At 39.7% G+C, this 15428-nt stretch overlaps 1 protein-coding gene across 1 annotated transcript in view; it reads left to right on the top strand.

The window, feature by feature from the left end:
• The window catches only part of PSD3 (pleckstrin and Sec7 domain containing 3), a 536900-nt gene that overhangs the window by 500395 nt on the left and 21077 nt on the right, over nucleotides 1-15428 (top strand). The window contains exon 15 of the mRNA XM_080796195.1: nucleotides 3265-3408. Within this exon, the coding sequence (XP_080652321.1) occupies nucleotides 3265-3408 (144 nt within the window). The remainder of the gene's footprint in view (nucleotides 1-3264; nucleotides 3409-15428) is intronic.

Consider the following 15428-nt stretch of genomic DNA (forward strand, 5'->3'; position numbering starts at 1 on the left):
ACAACCCACTTTGAAAAACTCCGACAGATTATTTGCATAACCACTTGAGATCTCTCTTCCTCCAGTCTTGCTTTTCTCTAATCCATCCTTCACAGTTGTGGCTAAAATATGACTCATGTACTATCACTTAAACATAATGGGCTCACTTTCTCCAACAAGATGCAGTCCACACTCCTTGGCATTGCCTTAAATGGTTCATTACACTTTTCCAGAATAGATATATTTTATATTCATTTCTTAGACATCTGTATTTAACATATATTGAGTACTCAATAAACAATGAAATCATGTTGAAGTTAATGCAGAAGCTCACTGAACTGTTTATAAAAATTTTTAAATCTCTTAAACATAAATTCTTTCTGATGGTGCCTTCAGAAAGAGTTCAAACTGAGTTAAAGCAGTTGTTATTTATTCTAAATTCCATATAGCTTGGGTTCATAAGGCTGTAGTATTTAGCAATTTGTCTTATAAGTTTCCCAGAAGATTTTTAGAGATGTCATTACCTTCTAAGTCACCTACCTATTTTAAAACAGCACAAAGGAAACAGTCAGAGCCCTCCCTTCTTTACCTCTCTTCCCCACTGGAATAACACTGGTTTTCAGTGAATATCAAATTTTGGCAAAGATACAGAACAATGTGAATTTTTAAGCCTACTATAGAAATGTAAACTGGTGGAAACACTTTAAAAAGCATGTTAGTGTCCTCTTAAAGATAGACATATTCTAAAACCCCAAAATTCTCCATCTTAGTGATTATACTGTAGGACAATTCTTGCTCATATTCACTAAGCAGCATGTTCAATGTAGCATCATTTATAATAGCCTAAACACACCTGAAAACAGCCTAAACATCCTTCAGTGAAATTATAGTATGTCATACAGTGTCCTATACTTAAAAGGAAGAAACTAGAACATATATGTGAGTAAATCTCAAAAACATGTTGAATGAGAAAACAAGTCACCAAAGGAAACCTATGAAGTATAAAAACCTATAGAACATAATATTCTATTTTTATGGATCTTTGTATTTATAAAGGAGTAGCATAGAAAAAGAATTAGATAGGGTGCCTGCGTTGCTCAGTCAGTTGAGGGGCAGATTCTTGATTTCAGCTTAGGTCATGAACTTAGGGTTGTGAGATCAAGCACAAGTCAGGCTCCGTGCTTAGCGGGGAGTCTGCTTGCAATTCTCTCCCTCTGCCCCTCCCCCTGTTCTCTCTTTGTCTCTAAAATAAATAAGGGGCACCTGGATGGTTCAGTCTATTAAGCATCTTCCTTTGGCTCAGATCATAATCCCAGGGTCCTAGGATTGAGCCCCATGTCGGGCTCTCTGCTCAGAGAAAAACCCGTTTCTCCTCCTCCCTCTGTCCCTCTCCTCCCCTGCCCCTGCCCAGTCCCTCTTGTGCTCTCAATCCCAAAACTCCAGCATCATGACCTGAGCTCAAATTCATAATGTGGCATGTTTATATAGATAGATAGTTACATATACCCTCACATCATAAATTAAAATTATTAGGATTTTTCACCTCTAAATTGTTCTTCTAGATTTGAATTACAGGCTTAAATTGACAGATGTATTACACAGTTGCTTTATGGTTTAAATTCTTCATCTGGCAACTATGTATGCTGATCTTGGATTTAAATAGTAATTTTAATTTATAAAAATACCATATAGGGGCGCCTGGGTGGCTCAGTGGGTTAAGCCTCTGCCTTCGGCTCAGGTCATGATCCCAGGGTTCTGGGATCGAGCCCCGCATCGGGCTCTCTCCTTAGCGGGAAGCCTGCTTCCTCCTCTCTCTCTCTCTCTCTCTTCCTGCCTCTCTGCCTACTTGTGATCTCTGTCTGTCAAATAAATAAAATCTTTAAAAGAAAAAAAACACCATATGGAAAAAATTCAACTGGGAATTGTGGTGATGATGTATTGTACATGTTAATTTTTTACCTTTAACTCTGCTTGTGATTATCTAGGGTGCCATGAGTTTGAGAAACAGAAGGGGAAAACTCATCTTGTTTGTTTTTTTTGTTTGTTTGTTTGTTTGTTTTTAATGCCATGCCTTTTATGAGGAGTACAAATTGATATGTCCTCAAATACGAACTTAATAAAGGACGGAAATCCCTTTTGTCTGCTATTTTAAATAAATAAATAATGTTGCTATTATACAAAATATATTTATCACCTAGTTTAATCAGTCCCTCTTCATTTACTTTCATCCATTTATATCTTATTGTACATGTAAAGTTTATATTCAGCATGAATTTGCAGGAATACAAATGCAAGAAAATTCCAGTCTCTTTGTTTCATTTTTAAAATATTCCCAGGGGGGTTAATAGTATCATAAGGCAATAAAAATGGTGCCCCTCGAATGGAAGTTCTTTGACATAGCATCAAACATGTTGCATTGGTGCATGGTGCCTATAGTAACACCTTTCAGGCAAGAATTGCTCTATAGGTCATTCAATTGAATCACTAGTTTGGGTCAATAAGATTTTGAAGGAAGTCAGAACCTCTACTACTTTGGAGGGAAAAATCATAGGTTGCTGCAGTTTTTAGAATACCATCTGAAAGGGATGCCTGGGTGGTTCTTTTGGTTAAGCATCTGCCTTCAGCTCAGGTCACAATCCCAGCAGGGTCCTGGGATCAAATCCCACGTCCAGCTCCTTGCTCCACAGGGAGCCTGCTTCTCCCTCTGCCTGCCACTCCCCCTGCTTGTGCTTGCTCATGCGTGCACTCTCTCTCTCTGACAAATAAATAATAAATCTCTTTTTAAAAATATATCATCTGATGGCTTACAGAGAATTATTTCTTGGTGGCATTGCTTTCTTAAAAAGGGGGGTGAAAAACTAAGCAGAGCGGCTCTAAATTCACTGTGACAGATGGGGAAATAGTAGCATTGCTGAGTGGACAGGAAATGGAAAAGCCAAATTATGCAGGATTCTGAGGATGGGTGCTTAACTAGTGCCTTGCCTTTTGAAGTATTTCTTAGGAAGTCTCGTCTCAACTTCATGACAGCTACACTTGAAAGTATTTGGTTTGAAAGTATTTGGCTCTGAAAGTATTTGGTTTTGTAACAAGGGGCCTGGTTGTCATTTTGCAAAGGTACATGTGAATACTAGTCTGAGAAGGTTGGTAAGATGTGGCAGTGGAGGTACATTGGACTGTTTTGATGAATTGGAGTCATTCATCATAAGGGATGTTAAAAAGTACTCTGTGATTTTTTTTTAATTGATTTACTTTCCGGATGCTAAATAGCTTAATAATTTCCTGCAGGAGGAACAGCTGAAATCTCATGAAAGCAAGCTGAAGCAGATTACCACTGAGCTAGCTGAGCACCGCTCATATCCCCCAGACAAGAAAGTTAAAGCCAAGGAGATAGATGAATACAGACTGAAAGATCACTATCTGGAGTTTGAGGTATGTTGAACCTAAATGTAGTAAATGCCTATATCTAAGTTATTGTATGATTTTTCCATGAGGCAGGTTTTTTTTCAGCTGCCTTGCTATAGGAAGCGTACCTCAACCCTGACTCTAACTTGGGAGCTCCAGGCATGGTCTAGATCATGGCGGCCCCCCTCGTGTTCAGGATCCTATATAAGTATCCAACAAACATAAAAAAAAAAAAAAAAAAAAAACAACTGTCAGTTTATGTGCTTAAAAGCAAATAGCCTGCCTGGTTAGGCTAATGTGTGCCTGCTGTGAGAAAAAACAACAGTAGATGGACACACCAGAATGGGTGGCTGCTTTCCCTGTGTCTGTGTCTCTTTCAGCAGAGTTTGAGTTAAAAAAAAAAAAAAAGAAAGAAAGAAAAGAAAAAACTATAGTGAAGGGAATGAGCTACAGGGTGACATGAAACATTAGCTTCTTCATGCCTATTCTTGCTGTTCAGCAACACTGATGCATTTTTCCTCTCTCCACCTGTATCCTTTAGAAGGAGATTAATAAATAGATCTATTGTGGCACATCCATCCATGTACTATATATAACAAGTGTGGTTATTAAAAAGAATGGGGAGGATCTATAATCTCTGGAAAGGTGAGAAATGTAAAAGCAAGTTGAAAGCAGTATATATAGCAAATGTTAGCTTTGGCTGCATTTTTTCCCTAATTAGACACTGTTGCTGTAGGAAAGAACTTTAGGGTTCAAAGTCAATGACCAAGAAAGAATTCTTGAGACATCTTTGTTGCAAAACAGTGGTTTTATTAAAGCACAGGGATACGACCCATGGGCAGAAAAAGCTGCACTGGGGTCATGAGGAGTCCATCATATACTTTCAAGTTGTGAGGGTTTTAGGGATACTGTAAGTCTCTAAGGAGTGTTGGAGGCAAGGTTTCCAGGACCTTGAGGGGCTAGCTGTTGTTGGGAAAAGGTCACTTATTACCATCTAGTAAAACCTGAGTCACAAGACCCTTTAGATGTATATCGGTGGGCCGTATGCTTGGGAGATGATTGCCAACACGTATGTAGAGACAAAGTTTCCAAAGGAACTTTTACATGTTAAAGTAGATTTACAGGATCCTGGGGGTTGGGCTAAGATTACCTGTTGCCCTTAGCAAAATATTAACATTGAGGCAGTTAGAGAAATGTCACTCTGCTTTTTTCAAGGACCTGTCAATTGACTCTAGGTAGTAAGGAAATTAAATAAAAATTTAATAATTTTTCTTCTGCCTTTGTTTCCCACATCAAGTGGCATTCCTCTCTTCAGCAGCTGCCTTGATTTTCCCCTACAACTACCCCCACAATTGTCTCATTAATAAAGTCCTAATCCTTAATTTAAGAGGATTTGAGTTCTTTCTATGTTTCCACCACACTGGTCTTTCCACAACAGCCTCCATGTATCTTAGTCACATTTCTACCCGCTGTCTCTATTTTCAAGCTAAGGTTGTTTTTTCCTCCAGCAAAGCATTAAAATTAAGACAGTTGGGAGTTTCTTGGAGGAATGTCATTCTCTGTTTGTATCAAGTCTTTTGTCAATGGGCTGCAGGTTACAAGGAAGTTTAATTTTATCTACATTTCTTTTGCCCTTTTTCTCCACATCAGCCTCACCAGCAAAAGACTTGAAAAACATTTTTTAAAAAACAAACAAAAAACCTAAGCAGCTCATCTTTCTTTCCCCAGGCTTGTTCATTCTTGAGAAATGGGAGTATCTCAAAAAGCAATCATAATTCTTCACACTTCTAGAGTGGATTTCAGCTATAGACCCTTTTATTTTCACACATGCTAATTAAATTTCCCAACACCTCAGTCCCCTGTTTCCAGCACTCAAAAACTTACTGTGAGCCCTTGACTTGGAAGGCTAAGAGCCTGTTCCAGGAGGTGGGGGTGGCTCCAAGACCATGGAAAGGTTGTCACTGCTAAAAGCACTCCTTAATTTTGAACGTACTGTGGTACCTCTTTTCCAAAAATGTAACCTAACAAGAGCAGCATTTTCATTTAATGACATAGAACCTAAACCAAGCTTTGTGGGGATAAGTCTTGCTTTCATCACATTATCACCTCAAGGAACCTAAAGATTATATCCCACAACCCCTGGCTCATTAAAATCATACTTCTGTGTCGGGCATATTGGATTGTCTCTCAGGCTGCATTAACCTGTGTCTACCAGGAATGTAGAAGGGTAGACGCTATCTAAAGAAGTTTTTGTAAAAGTAATCCTTTTTTCAAAAATGAATTTTTATTTTTCATTAACTTAAAATTGTAGTAGTATAACTTATGGAGTCCACTTTGCTATTCTTTCAGCCACCAGAATTTGTCTTGAGTGTACTGACAGAGTGCTTTTGTACAGCATGAAGTCCTCTGCTTTATCAGCAGCACTCCCTGAGCAGACTGCTTCATTCCCTCATTGAATCTAATCTCATTCCCTGAATAGGGAGTATGAGAGTGATTGATCATTTTTTTAAAAAATTTTTTAAAGATTTTATTTATTTAGTTGACAGACTGAGATCACAAGTAGGCAGAGAGGCAGGCAGAGAGAAAGGAGGAAGCAGGCTCTCTGCTGAGCAGAGAGCCAATGCGGAACTTGATCCCAGGATCCTGGGAACATGACCTGAGCCCAAGGCAGAGGCTTTAACCCACTGAGCCACCCAGGTGCCCCTGATCATTTTTTATATTTTGTATGTATGTATTTGTTGAATGAATAAATGAAATTTTATTATTGTATATAAAAGATAAACATCAAAGAAAGTAGTTCACTAAGACAGCTTAGTAGGTCCCCTGAAATCAGATCTGATGGGCAGGTGAGAACAGACAGCACCTTCTGTAATTCAGTGTGAACCTCAAATGAGGAGTGACAGGAAGGGGAGTTTTAATCCCATCTGCATCCTGTCACCAAGAATCACAGTCAGAAATGAGCTTTCAGGGGCGCCTGGGTGGCTCAGTGGGTTAAAGCTGCTGCCTTCGGCTCAGGTCACGATCCCAGCATCCTGGGATCGAGCCCCGCATCAGGCTCTCTGCTCAGCAGGGAGCCTGCTTCCTCCCTTCTCTCTCTGCCTGCCTCTCTGCCTACTTGTGATATGTCTGTCAAATAAATAAATAAAAATCTTTAAAAAAAAAAAAAAAGAAATGAGCTTTCACCTATTTCTGGAAAAAGGGCCTCCTTGCAGTTTCAGAACACAGAAAATTCTTAAAATTTTTCACATTTTGATAAAGAAAAATGCTTTTATTTTGTTAGAATATTAAGCTTTTAGTAATTACACTGGGAGTTGTTCCTAAGTTTATGCATTTCAGTTGCTTATATCCCAAATTGCTTTCAATACAACAGTTCTTCATGGTAGGCCAAATTCACAGCTCTTTCTGTGACTGAGAAATATTCTCTTATCAACAATAGCCACATTATGGAAAGAGCCCAAATGTCCATTTAATAATGAATGGATAAAGAAGATATGGTATATGTATATACACACATATATATACACATACCGTGGAATATTACTCAGCCATCAAAAAGAATGAAGTCTTGCCCTTTGCAACACTGTGGATGGAGCTAGAGTGTATTATGCTAAGTGAAATTAGTCAGAGAAAGACAAGTACCATATGATTTCACCCATATGTGGAATTAAACAAAACAGATGAACATGGGGGGAAAAAAGAGAAGAAAACCAGAAAACAGGCTCTTAACTATGGAGAACAAACTGAGATTTGCTGGAGGGGAGTAGGCAAGGGAATTCTCTAAATGGCTGGGTACTTGTGATGAGCACCAGGCATTATATGTAAATGGTGAATCACTAAGTTCTACTCATGAAACTAATATTATACTATATGTTAACTAACTAGAATTTAAGTGAAAACTTCAAAGAAAAAAAGAAAAAACACTACTTATTATTGCCTCCTAATTCTTCTAGAAGTGTTTGTCCCTGACTGTTAACAATAAGCGCCAAAAAAAAAAAAAAAGAAAGAAAGAAAGAAAGAAAGGAAAAAAAGAAAAAGAAAGAAAGAAAGAAAAGAAACAAACTCTCCAAACTGACTGACAATAACTTACTAGAAATTGTAGTAAGTAAAGTAGGTTCAGAGTTTGTTTCATTGTTATTGTTTTTGTTTTTTGTTTTAAAGTCTATAAAAAGTCAGGGCATCAGGGTGGCTCAGTGGGTTAAGCCTCTACCTTCGGCTCTGGTCATGATCCCAGGGTCCTGGGATCAAGCCCCACATTGGGCTCTCTGCTCAGTAGGGAGCCTGCTTCCCTGTCTCTCTCTGCCTGCCTCTCTGCCTACTTGTGATCTCTCTCTCTCTATCAAATAAATAAATAAAAATCTTTAAAGTCTATAAAAAGTCTACAGTGAGCAAGGAAAGTGGAGGTTCTATTTATCCTACTAGCCTTAGGATATAAGAAAAATAGATTCTCATTTATGTAAAGCAACAAATGTCACTCAGAATGGGCTATAATTGAATAAATCCATGCCTGTCTCTCTGTTGACGTTAGGGAGGGAAGGGCAGATATTTTGTTTTTTATTGGATTGGTACCCCCAAACCGTGGCTGTTAATTCTTTGAAAGAGTTCACTTGGAACCTAAACATACTTTTGATAGAGTTGTTAGACATCACAAGTCTCTGTTAAGAAACTCAGCATCATTTTCCAATTTTATTTTATTTTTTTAAAAAGATTTTATTTATTTATTTGACAGATAGAGATCACAAGTAGGCATAGAGGCAGGCAGAGAGAGAGAGGAGTGGGGAAGCAGGCTCCCCACTGAGTGGAGAGCCCGATGCGGGGCTTGATCCCAGGACCCTGAGATCATGACCTGAACTGAAGGCAGAGGCTTTAACCCACTGAGACACCCAAGCACCCCTCATTTTCCAATTTTAAAAAATAAATATCAGAAATAGCCTCACTTCTTTATAAATTATTTCTACTTTATTCAGTTCCCACTTCACTTAAAAATGTCTGAATTGATCTCCATGCTTCCAGTGCATTTGGAAATTTTTCAAGATATGAGCGAGATGGATGACTTGTATCGAATATAAAAACTTACAGAACCCCAGCCAGTGAAAGCACAGTAAGCTGAGCTGTGCCAAGAAACTCCTGGGACATTTAAGAAACAACCCTCTTAAAGAGATTCCTTCGATAGCATGGTAGCCTTATAAATTTGGATTTCTTCAGCTTTATAGACAATAGCAAGTAGAACTGAGTGAAGATACTATTTACACCAAGATGTTTTTCATGTAAATTAGAGTGTCTTCAGAGGAGAAGTTAAGATGGCAGAGGAGTAGGGGATCCTATTTTCATCTGGTCCCTGGAATTCAGCTAGACAGTTATCAGATCTTTCTGAGCACCTGCAAAATCAACCAAAGATCTGAGAAAAGACTTCCTGCAATTCTGTAAATAGAAATGCGACCACTCTTTGCAAGGTAGGAGGTGCGCACATGTGAACCCAAGATGACAGATATATCAGAAGGTAAACCACAGCGGGAGGGAGCCTCCATAAACTGGGTACCGGAAAGTGTTATAAGCAGCAGAGAATAAAATCAGAACTTTGAGAAGTCTGCCTGAAAGGTGCTAGGGGCCAAAGAGGGGAGGAATCCCAGATGGGACAGCATGGACTCAGGATCCCCAGAGTCACAAAAAGAAGGTGGGGGGCGGTGCCTGAGTGTGGCAGACTACCCAAGCATCGGAACAGGGAAGCTGGCTGCAAACACCAAGTCCAGGTGCCAGCTTTCTGCATGCTGTTGCCATAAACCACAAACAACTATACTGATCTGGTGATCACTCTCCAAGCAGGGGCCCGGCAAGGGGCGGAACTGTGGGGATAGCCCCCTCTATCCCCTGGAAGGAGTGGCGTTAGGGCAGGACACAGGAGTCCATAAAGTTTAGAGACCTGAAACAGAGTCCTGTGCCTGAGATAAAAACAATTGGTCAGGGGCGCCTGGGTGGCTCAGTGGGTTAAAGCCTCTGCCTTCAGCTCAGGTCATGATCTCAAGGTCCTGGGATCGAGCCCCGCATTGGGCTCTCTGCTCAGCAGGGAGCCTGTTTCCTCCTCTCTCTCTCTCTCTCTGCCTACTTGTGATCTCTATCTGTCAAATAAATAAATAAAAATCTTTAAAAATAAACAAAAAACAATTGGTCATAGGCTGGGTGAACACAGAATGGAAACCAGGGACACAAGAGTGATTTACTGTGTTTCTGAAGAGTAGGGGGTGCAGACGTTCAGCTCTAGGGCTAGAGATCCAGGGCACTGCCATTTTCACTTCCCACATCAGTGCAGAAACCCTTCAGGCAACAAATCAACCACATAGAGCAATCCAGAGCCTCACACTGAGCCCAGCGCCCTGTCAATGGTGGTGCAATTCTGCCTGGGGAAAGACACCTAAGAATCAGCCCAACAGGCCTGTCCCTGGAAGACCAGCAGGACCATCCTGTTATTACCAAGTTTACTGATCATAGAGAACTGCAAAACTTCAGCTTTTGGAGAAGCAGTATTTAGAATTTGTGTTTTTTTTCCCTCTTATTCTTTAGTCTTTCAGTTTTATATGTTTTTTTTCCTTTTCAGCTATTTTCTTATTATATCAATTCTTTTTTTAAGTCTTTTAATTTTCATTTTTACATTTACATTTTATATGTACATTTTTCATTTTTGGCTTCCTTTCAAATTGTATTCAATTTTATTTTTGTGTGTCTATGTTTTTCTTTCTTTCCTATTTTGAGATCTGGTTTCTTCTAGCAACAGACCAAAATATATCCAGAATCTAGTTTATCGTCTGTTCAGCTTCTTTCATTTTATTCTTTTCTTTTGTTTGCTTGTTTCTGTTCCCTTCTGATTTGTTTAGTGTATTTTTTTTTTCTGTTGTCATTGTTGCTATTTTCCTATTTTCTTTCTCTTTCATCTGGTCTTTTCTGGACATAATGACAAGATGGAAAAGTCACCCCAGAAGAGAGAACAAAAGATAGGGACATAAGTAAGATGTTGGAACAAGAATTCAAAACAACCATTATAAAGGTAGCAGCTGGGCTTGGAAAAAAACATAGAAGACAATAAGTAATTCCTTACTAGCGAAATAAAAGAACTAAAATCTAATCAGGTTGAACTAAAAAATTCTCTTACTGAAACACAATAAAAAATGGAGGCTCTAACTGCTAGGATAAACAAGGGAGAAGAGAGAGTCTTGGAGAAGACAAAATGATGGATATTAAGGAAGCTGAGAAACAGATATAAACAGCAAAATAGTATTAGAATAATTGGGGCCCAGAGGAAGAGGAGAGAGAGAGGAGCAGGAGATTTATTTGAAGAAATTTTAACTGAGAACTTTCCTGATCTGGGGAAGGAAACAGGCATTCAAGTCCAGGAAGCACAGAAAATGCCCCTCAAAGTAAATAAAAGTACATCAAACCTCAACATAGAAGCTTGCAAATTTCAGAGATAAAGATAAAGTCCTAAAAGCAGCTTGGAACAAGAGGTCCTTAACCTACAAGAATAAAAACATAAGGCTGGCAACAGAGCTGTCCATAAAGACCTGGCAGGCCAGAAAGGGCTGACGTGATATAGTCAAGGTACGAAATGAGAAAAATACGTAGCCAAGAATACTGTATTCAACAAGGGCGTCATTCAGACTAGAAGGAGAGATAAAGAGATTTCAGGACAAACAGAAATTAAAAAGAATTGATGATAACTAAACTACCCTGCAAGAAATATTAAAGGGGATCCTTTGAATAAAGAGAGACCCCAGGGAGACAAGATGGCAGGGAAGTAGGAGGAGGCGCCGTTTCAACCTGTACCCTAAAGTGAGCTGACTACCTACCAAAGAACTCCGATCACCCGTGAAATCAGCCTGAGATTAGAATTATACACGTCTGGATCTCTACAGGGGCAGAAGATGCCAATGGGCAGGTAAAGCAGAGTGGGAATGTTGGACTGATATTGGAAGATAAACAAAAGGGGGAGGGAGCCACCAGAAGTGACACATTGGAAAGTAATACCCCAATATGAGAGTGCCCTGCGACTGGGGACCAGCATTAACTTGGAGTCTGGTTGAAAGCACTCAAAAAGAGCAAAGGATTGCGGGGGGAAATTGTGGGAATCGGGGCGGTTAGTGACGGGCTTAAGTCCCCAGACCGAGGACAGCCACCCCTGGCGCTGAGCCAGAGAAAGTGCAGCAGAGAAACCAGGTCTTGGTCCCTGAGCCGCCAGCGCGCCTGAGAATGCATGGGGTCCGGCTCCCGTGAGGGACTGGGAGCCTTGCCAGCCAGCAGAAGCACAGCCTTTTTTCAGTCCCCACGCATGCGCCGTGCCATGCTGTCAGAGCCTGAGTCGCGCCCCACACCCTCCCTTGAGAGAGGTGCGTGCAGGCGCCAGCCCAGCGCTCTCGGACCCAGAAAGACCAGGCACCTCCAGCCCAGGCCAGCGGGAAAATCTCAGTGTGTGATCGCTGCTTGGAACCTCTCTGGCAGTCTGGAGCTACCCAGACAGCTGCCACTGTCGTGGTTTTGGGTACAAGCAGGAGTTCCTGTGTCCCCAGGGACTGCGACTCGGAATGTGCTCTGCCAGCAGCCGAGGGGGAATTTATGTGCTCTGCAACACCCAGAGGGGAACAGACTGAGGCTTCTCTCTGAGAGGGAGGTCTGGGTGCAGTTTGCTTTCCTCTAAACCTCCAAAAACCATCTAAAGTTGTCAAGGTGAGAGAAAACAAACGAACAAACATAAAAACCTCCAGAGAACAAAAGCCTGAAAAACCGGTTTCCTCAGAGCCCACCCCCTTGAGGGGGGGCGGAAGGACTTAGCTCAGGGAACACTGCCTGAAAACCCATGTGGCAGACCCCTCCCCCAGAAAGCCAACCAGAAAAAAAAAAAAAAAAAAAAAGACAAGAGAACAACCACCACTACAACATGGACGGGACTGGAACAGATTATGTGGAGTGAAATAAGTCAAGCAGAGAGAGTCAATTATCATATGGTTTCACTTATTTGTGGAGCATAACAAATAACATGGAGGACATAAGGAGGTGGAGAGGAGAAGGGAGTTGAGGGAAATTGGAAAGGGAGGTGAACCATGAGAGACTATGGACTCTGAAAAACAACCTGAGGGTTTTGAAGGGGTGGGGGGGTGGAAGGTTGGGGGAGCCAGGTGGTGGGTATTATGGAGGGCACGCATTGCATGGAGCACTGGGTGTGGTGCAAAAAGAATGAATTCTGTTACGCTGAAAAGAAATAAAAATAAATAAATAAATAAATAAATAAGAGAGAGAGAGAGAGCCCAAAAATAACAAAGGCCAGAAAGGAACAGAGACAATCTACAAAAACAGTGACTTTACCCATAACAATGGCTCTAAGTTAATCTTTCAGTAATTAATCTGAATGTAAATGGACTAAATACTCCAAACAAAAGACACAGGGTATCAGATTCGATGAAAAAAGAGGACCCATCCATATGCTGTCTACAAGAGACTCATTTTAGACTAAAAGATACCTCCACATTGAAAGTAAGGAGGTGGAGAACCATTCATGCTAATGGGCATTAAAAGAAAGCTGGGGTAGCAATCCTTATATTAGACAAATTAGATTTTAAACCAAAGACTGTACTGAGAGATGAAAAGGACACTATATCGTAATAAATATTGTGTCTATACAACAAGATCTAACAACTAAATATTTATGCCCCTTAACTTGGGAGCAGCCAATTATATAAATCAATAACAAACTTAAAGAAACACATTGGTAATAAATAATACAATAACATTAGGGGACTTCAACCTCCTACTCACAGCAGTGGACAGATCATCCCAGCAGAAGATCAACAAGAGCTTTGAATGACACACAGGACCAAATGGACTTCAAAGCTATATTCAGAGCATTTCATCCTAAAGCAGCAGAATATACATTCTTCTTAAGTGCACACGGAACATTCTCCAGTGTAGATCACATACATGGTCACAAATGAGGTCTCAGCCAGTACCAAAAGATTGGAAATATTCCCTGCATATTTCCAGACCACAGTGCTTCAAAACTTGAACTCAGTCACAAGAGAAAATTTGGAAGGAACACAAAGACATGGAAGTTAAAGAGCATCCTGCTAAAGAATGAATGGGTTAAAAAAAAAATGAATGAATGGGTTAATCAGGAAAGTAAAGAAAAATTTTTAAAACTCATGGAAACATGATACCTCAAAACCTTTGGAATGTGACAAAGGTGTTCCTAAAGGAGACGTATATAGCAGTACAGACCTTCCTCAACAAACAAAAGTCTCAATACACAAGATACCTTACACCTAAGGAGATGGAGAAAGAACAGCAAATAAAGCCTAAACACAGCAGAAGAGAAATAATAAAGATTAGAGCAGAAATCAATGAAATAGAAACCAAAGAACACTGAAACAGATCAATGAAACTAGGAGCTGGTTCTCTGAAATAGTTAATAAAATCAATAAATCCCTAGCCAGATTTACCAAAAGGAAAAGAGAAAGGTCTCAAATTAAAAAAAAAAAAAAATTGCAAAGGTAAGAAGAAAGATCACAATAACACCAAAGAAATACAAACAATTATAAGAACATATTATGAACATTATATGCCAACAATTGGTCAAACAGGAAGGAATGGATGCATTCCTAGAAACATATAAACTACCAGACCAATTACCAGCAAGGAAATTGAAGCAGTAATCAAAACTCTCCCAACAAACAAGAGTCCAGGACCAGATGGTTCCCCGAGGGAATTCTACCACACATTTAAAGAACAAATAGTACCTGTTTTTCTGAAGCTGTTTTAAAAAATAAGAATGTAAGGAAAACTTTCAGACTCATTCTATGAGGCCAGCATTACCTTGATCCCAACACTAAAGACCCCATCAAAAAGGATTATAGACCAATATTCCTGATGAACATGGATGCCCAGATTCTCACCAAGATACTTGCCAGTAGGATCCAGCAGTACATTAAAAGGATTATTCACCACGACCAAGTGAGATTTATTCCTGGCCTGAAGGGTGGTTCAATATTGGTGAATCGACCAATGTGATAACACCACATTCATGAAAGAAAGTACAAGAACCATATGATCCTCCTAATAGATGCAGAAAAAGTATTTGACAGAATACAGCATCCTTTCTTGATTAAAACTCTCTCCAGTGTAGGGATAAAAGGAACATACCTCAATATCATAAAACCCATGTACTAAAAGCCCACAGTGAATATTGTCCTCAGTGGGGAAAAATTGAGAGCCTTTTCCCTTCAGGTCAGGAACAAGACAGGGGTGCTCACTTTCACCACTGTCATTTGACATGGTACTAGAAGTCCTAGCCTCAGCAACCAGACAACAAAAAGAAATAAAAGGCATTCAAATTGGCAAGGAAGTCAAAATATCACTCTTTGCAGATGACATAATACTCTACGTGGAAAAGCCAAAAGGCTCAGCCCTAGAGTTGCTAAAACTCATACAGGAATTCAGTAAAGTCAAGGGTTAAAAAATCAATGCACAGAAGTCAGTAGTATTTCTGTTCACTACAAACAAGGTAGAAGAAAAGTCAAAGAATTGATCCCATTTAAAATTGCTCCAAAAACCATAAGGTATATGGTTTTTTATATTATAGGAATATACCTAGCCAAAGAGGTATAATATCTTTATTCTTAGAACTATATAACACTTATGGAAGAAATTAAGGAAGACACAAGAAATGGAAAGACAGCCCATGCTCATGGATTAAAGGAACAAATATTGTTAAAAATATCTATGCTACCCAAAGCAATCTACAAATTCAGTGTAATCCCTATCAAAATACTGTCAGCATTTTTCATAGAGGTGGACAAACAATCCTAAAATATTTATGGGACAAGAAAAGACCCTGAATAGCCAAAGGAATGTTGAAAAAGAAAACCAAAGCTGGTGACATCACAATTCTGGACTTCAAGCTATATTACAAAGCTGTAATCATCAGGACAGCATGGTACTGGCAGAAAAACTAATACATAGATCAATGGGACAGAATAGAGAACCCAAAAATAGACCCTCAACTCTACAGTCAA

The sequence above is a fragment of the Martes martes genome (genome assembly GCF_963455335.1).
Source record: "Martes martes genome assembly, chromosome: 2".
In the NCBI taxonomy this organism is placed as follows: domain Eukaryota; kingdom Metazoa; phylum Chordata; class Mammalia; order Carnivora; family Mustelidae; genus Martes; species Martes martes.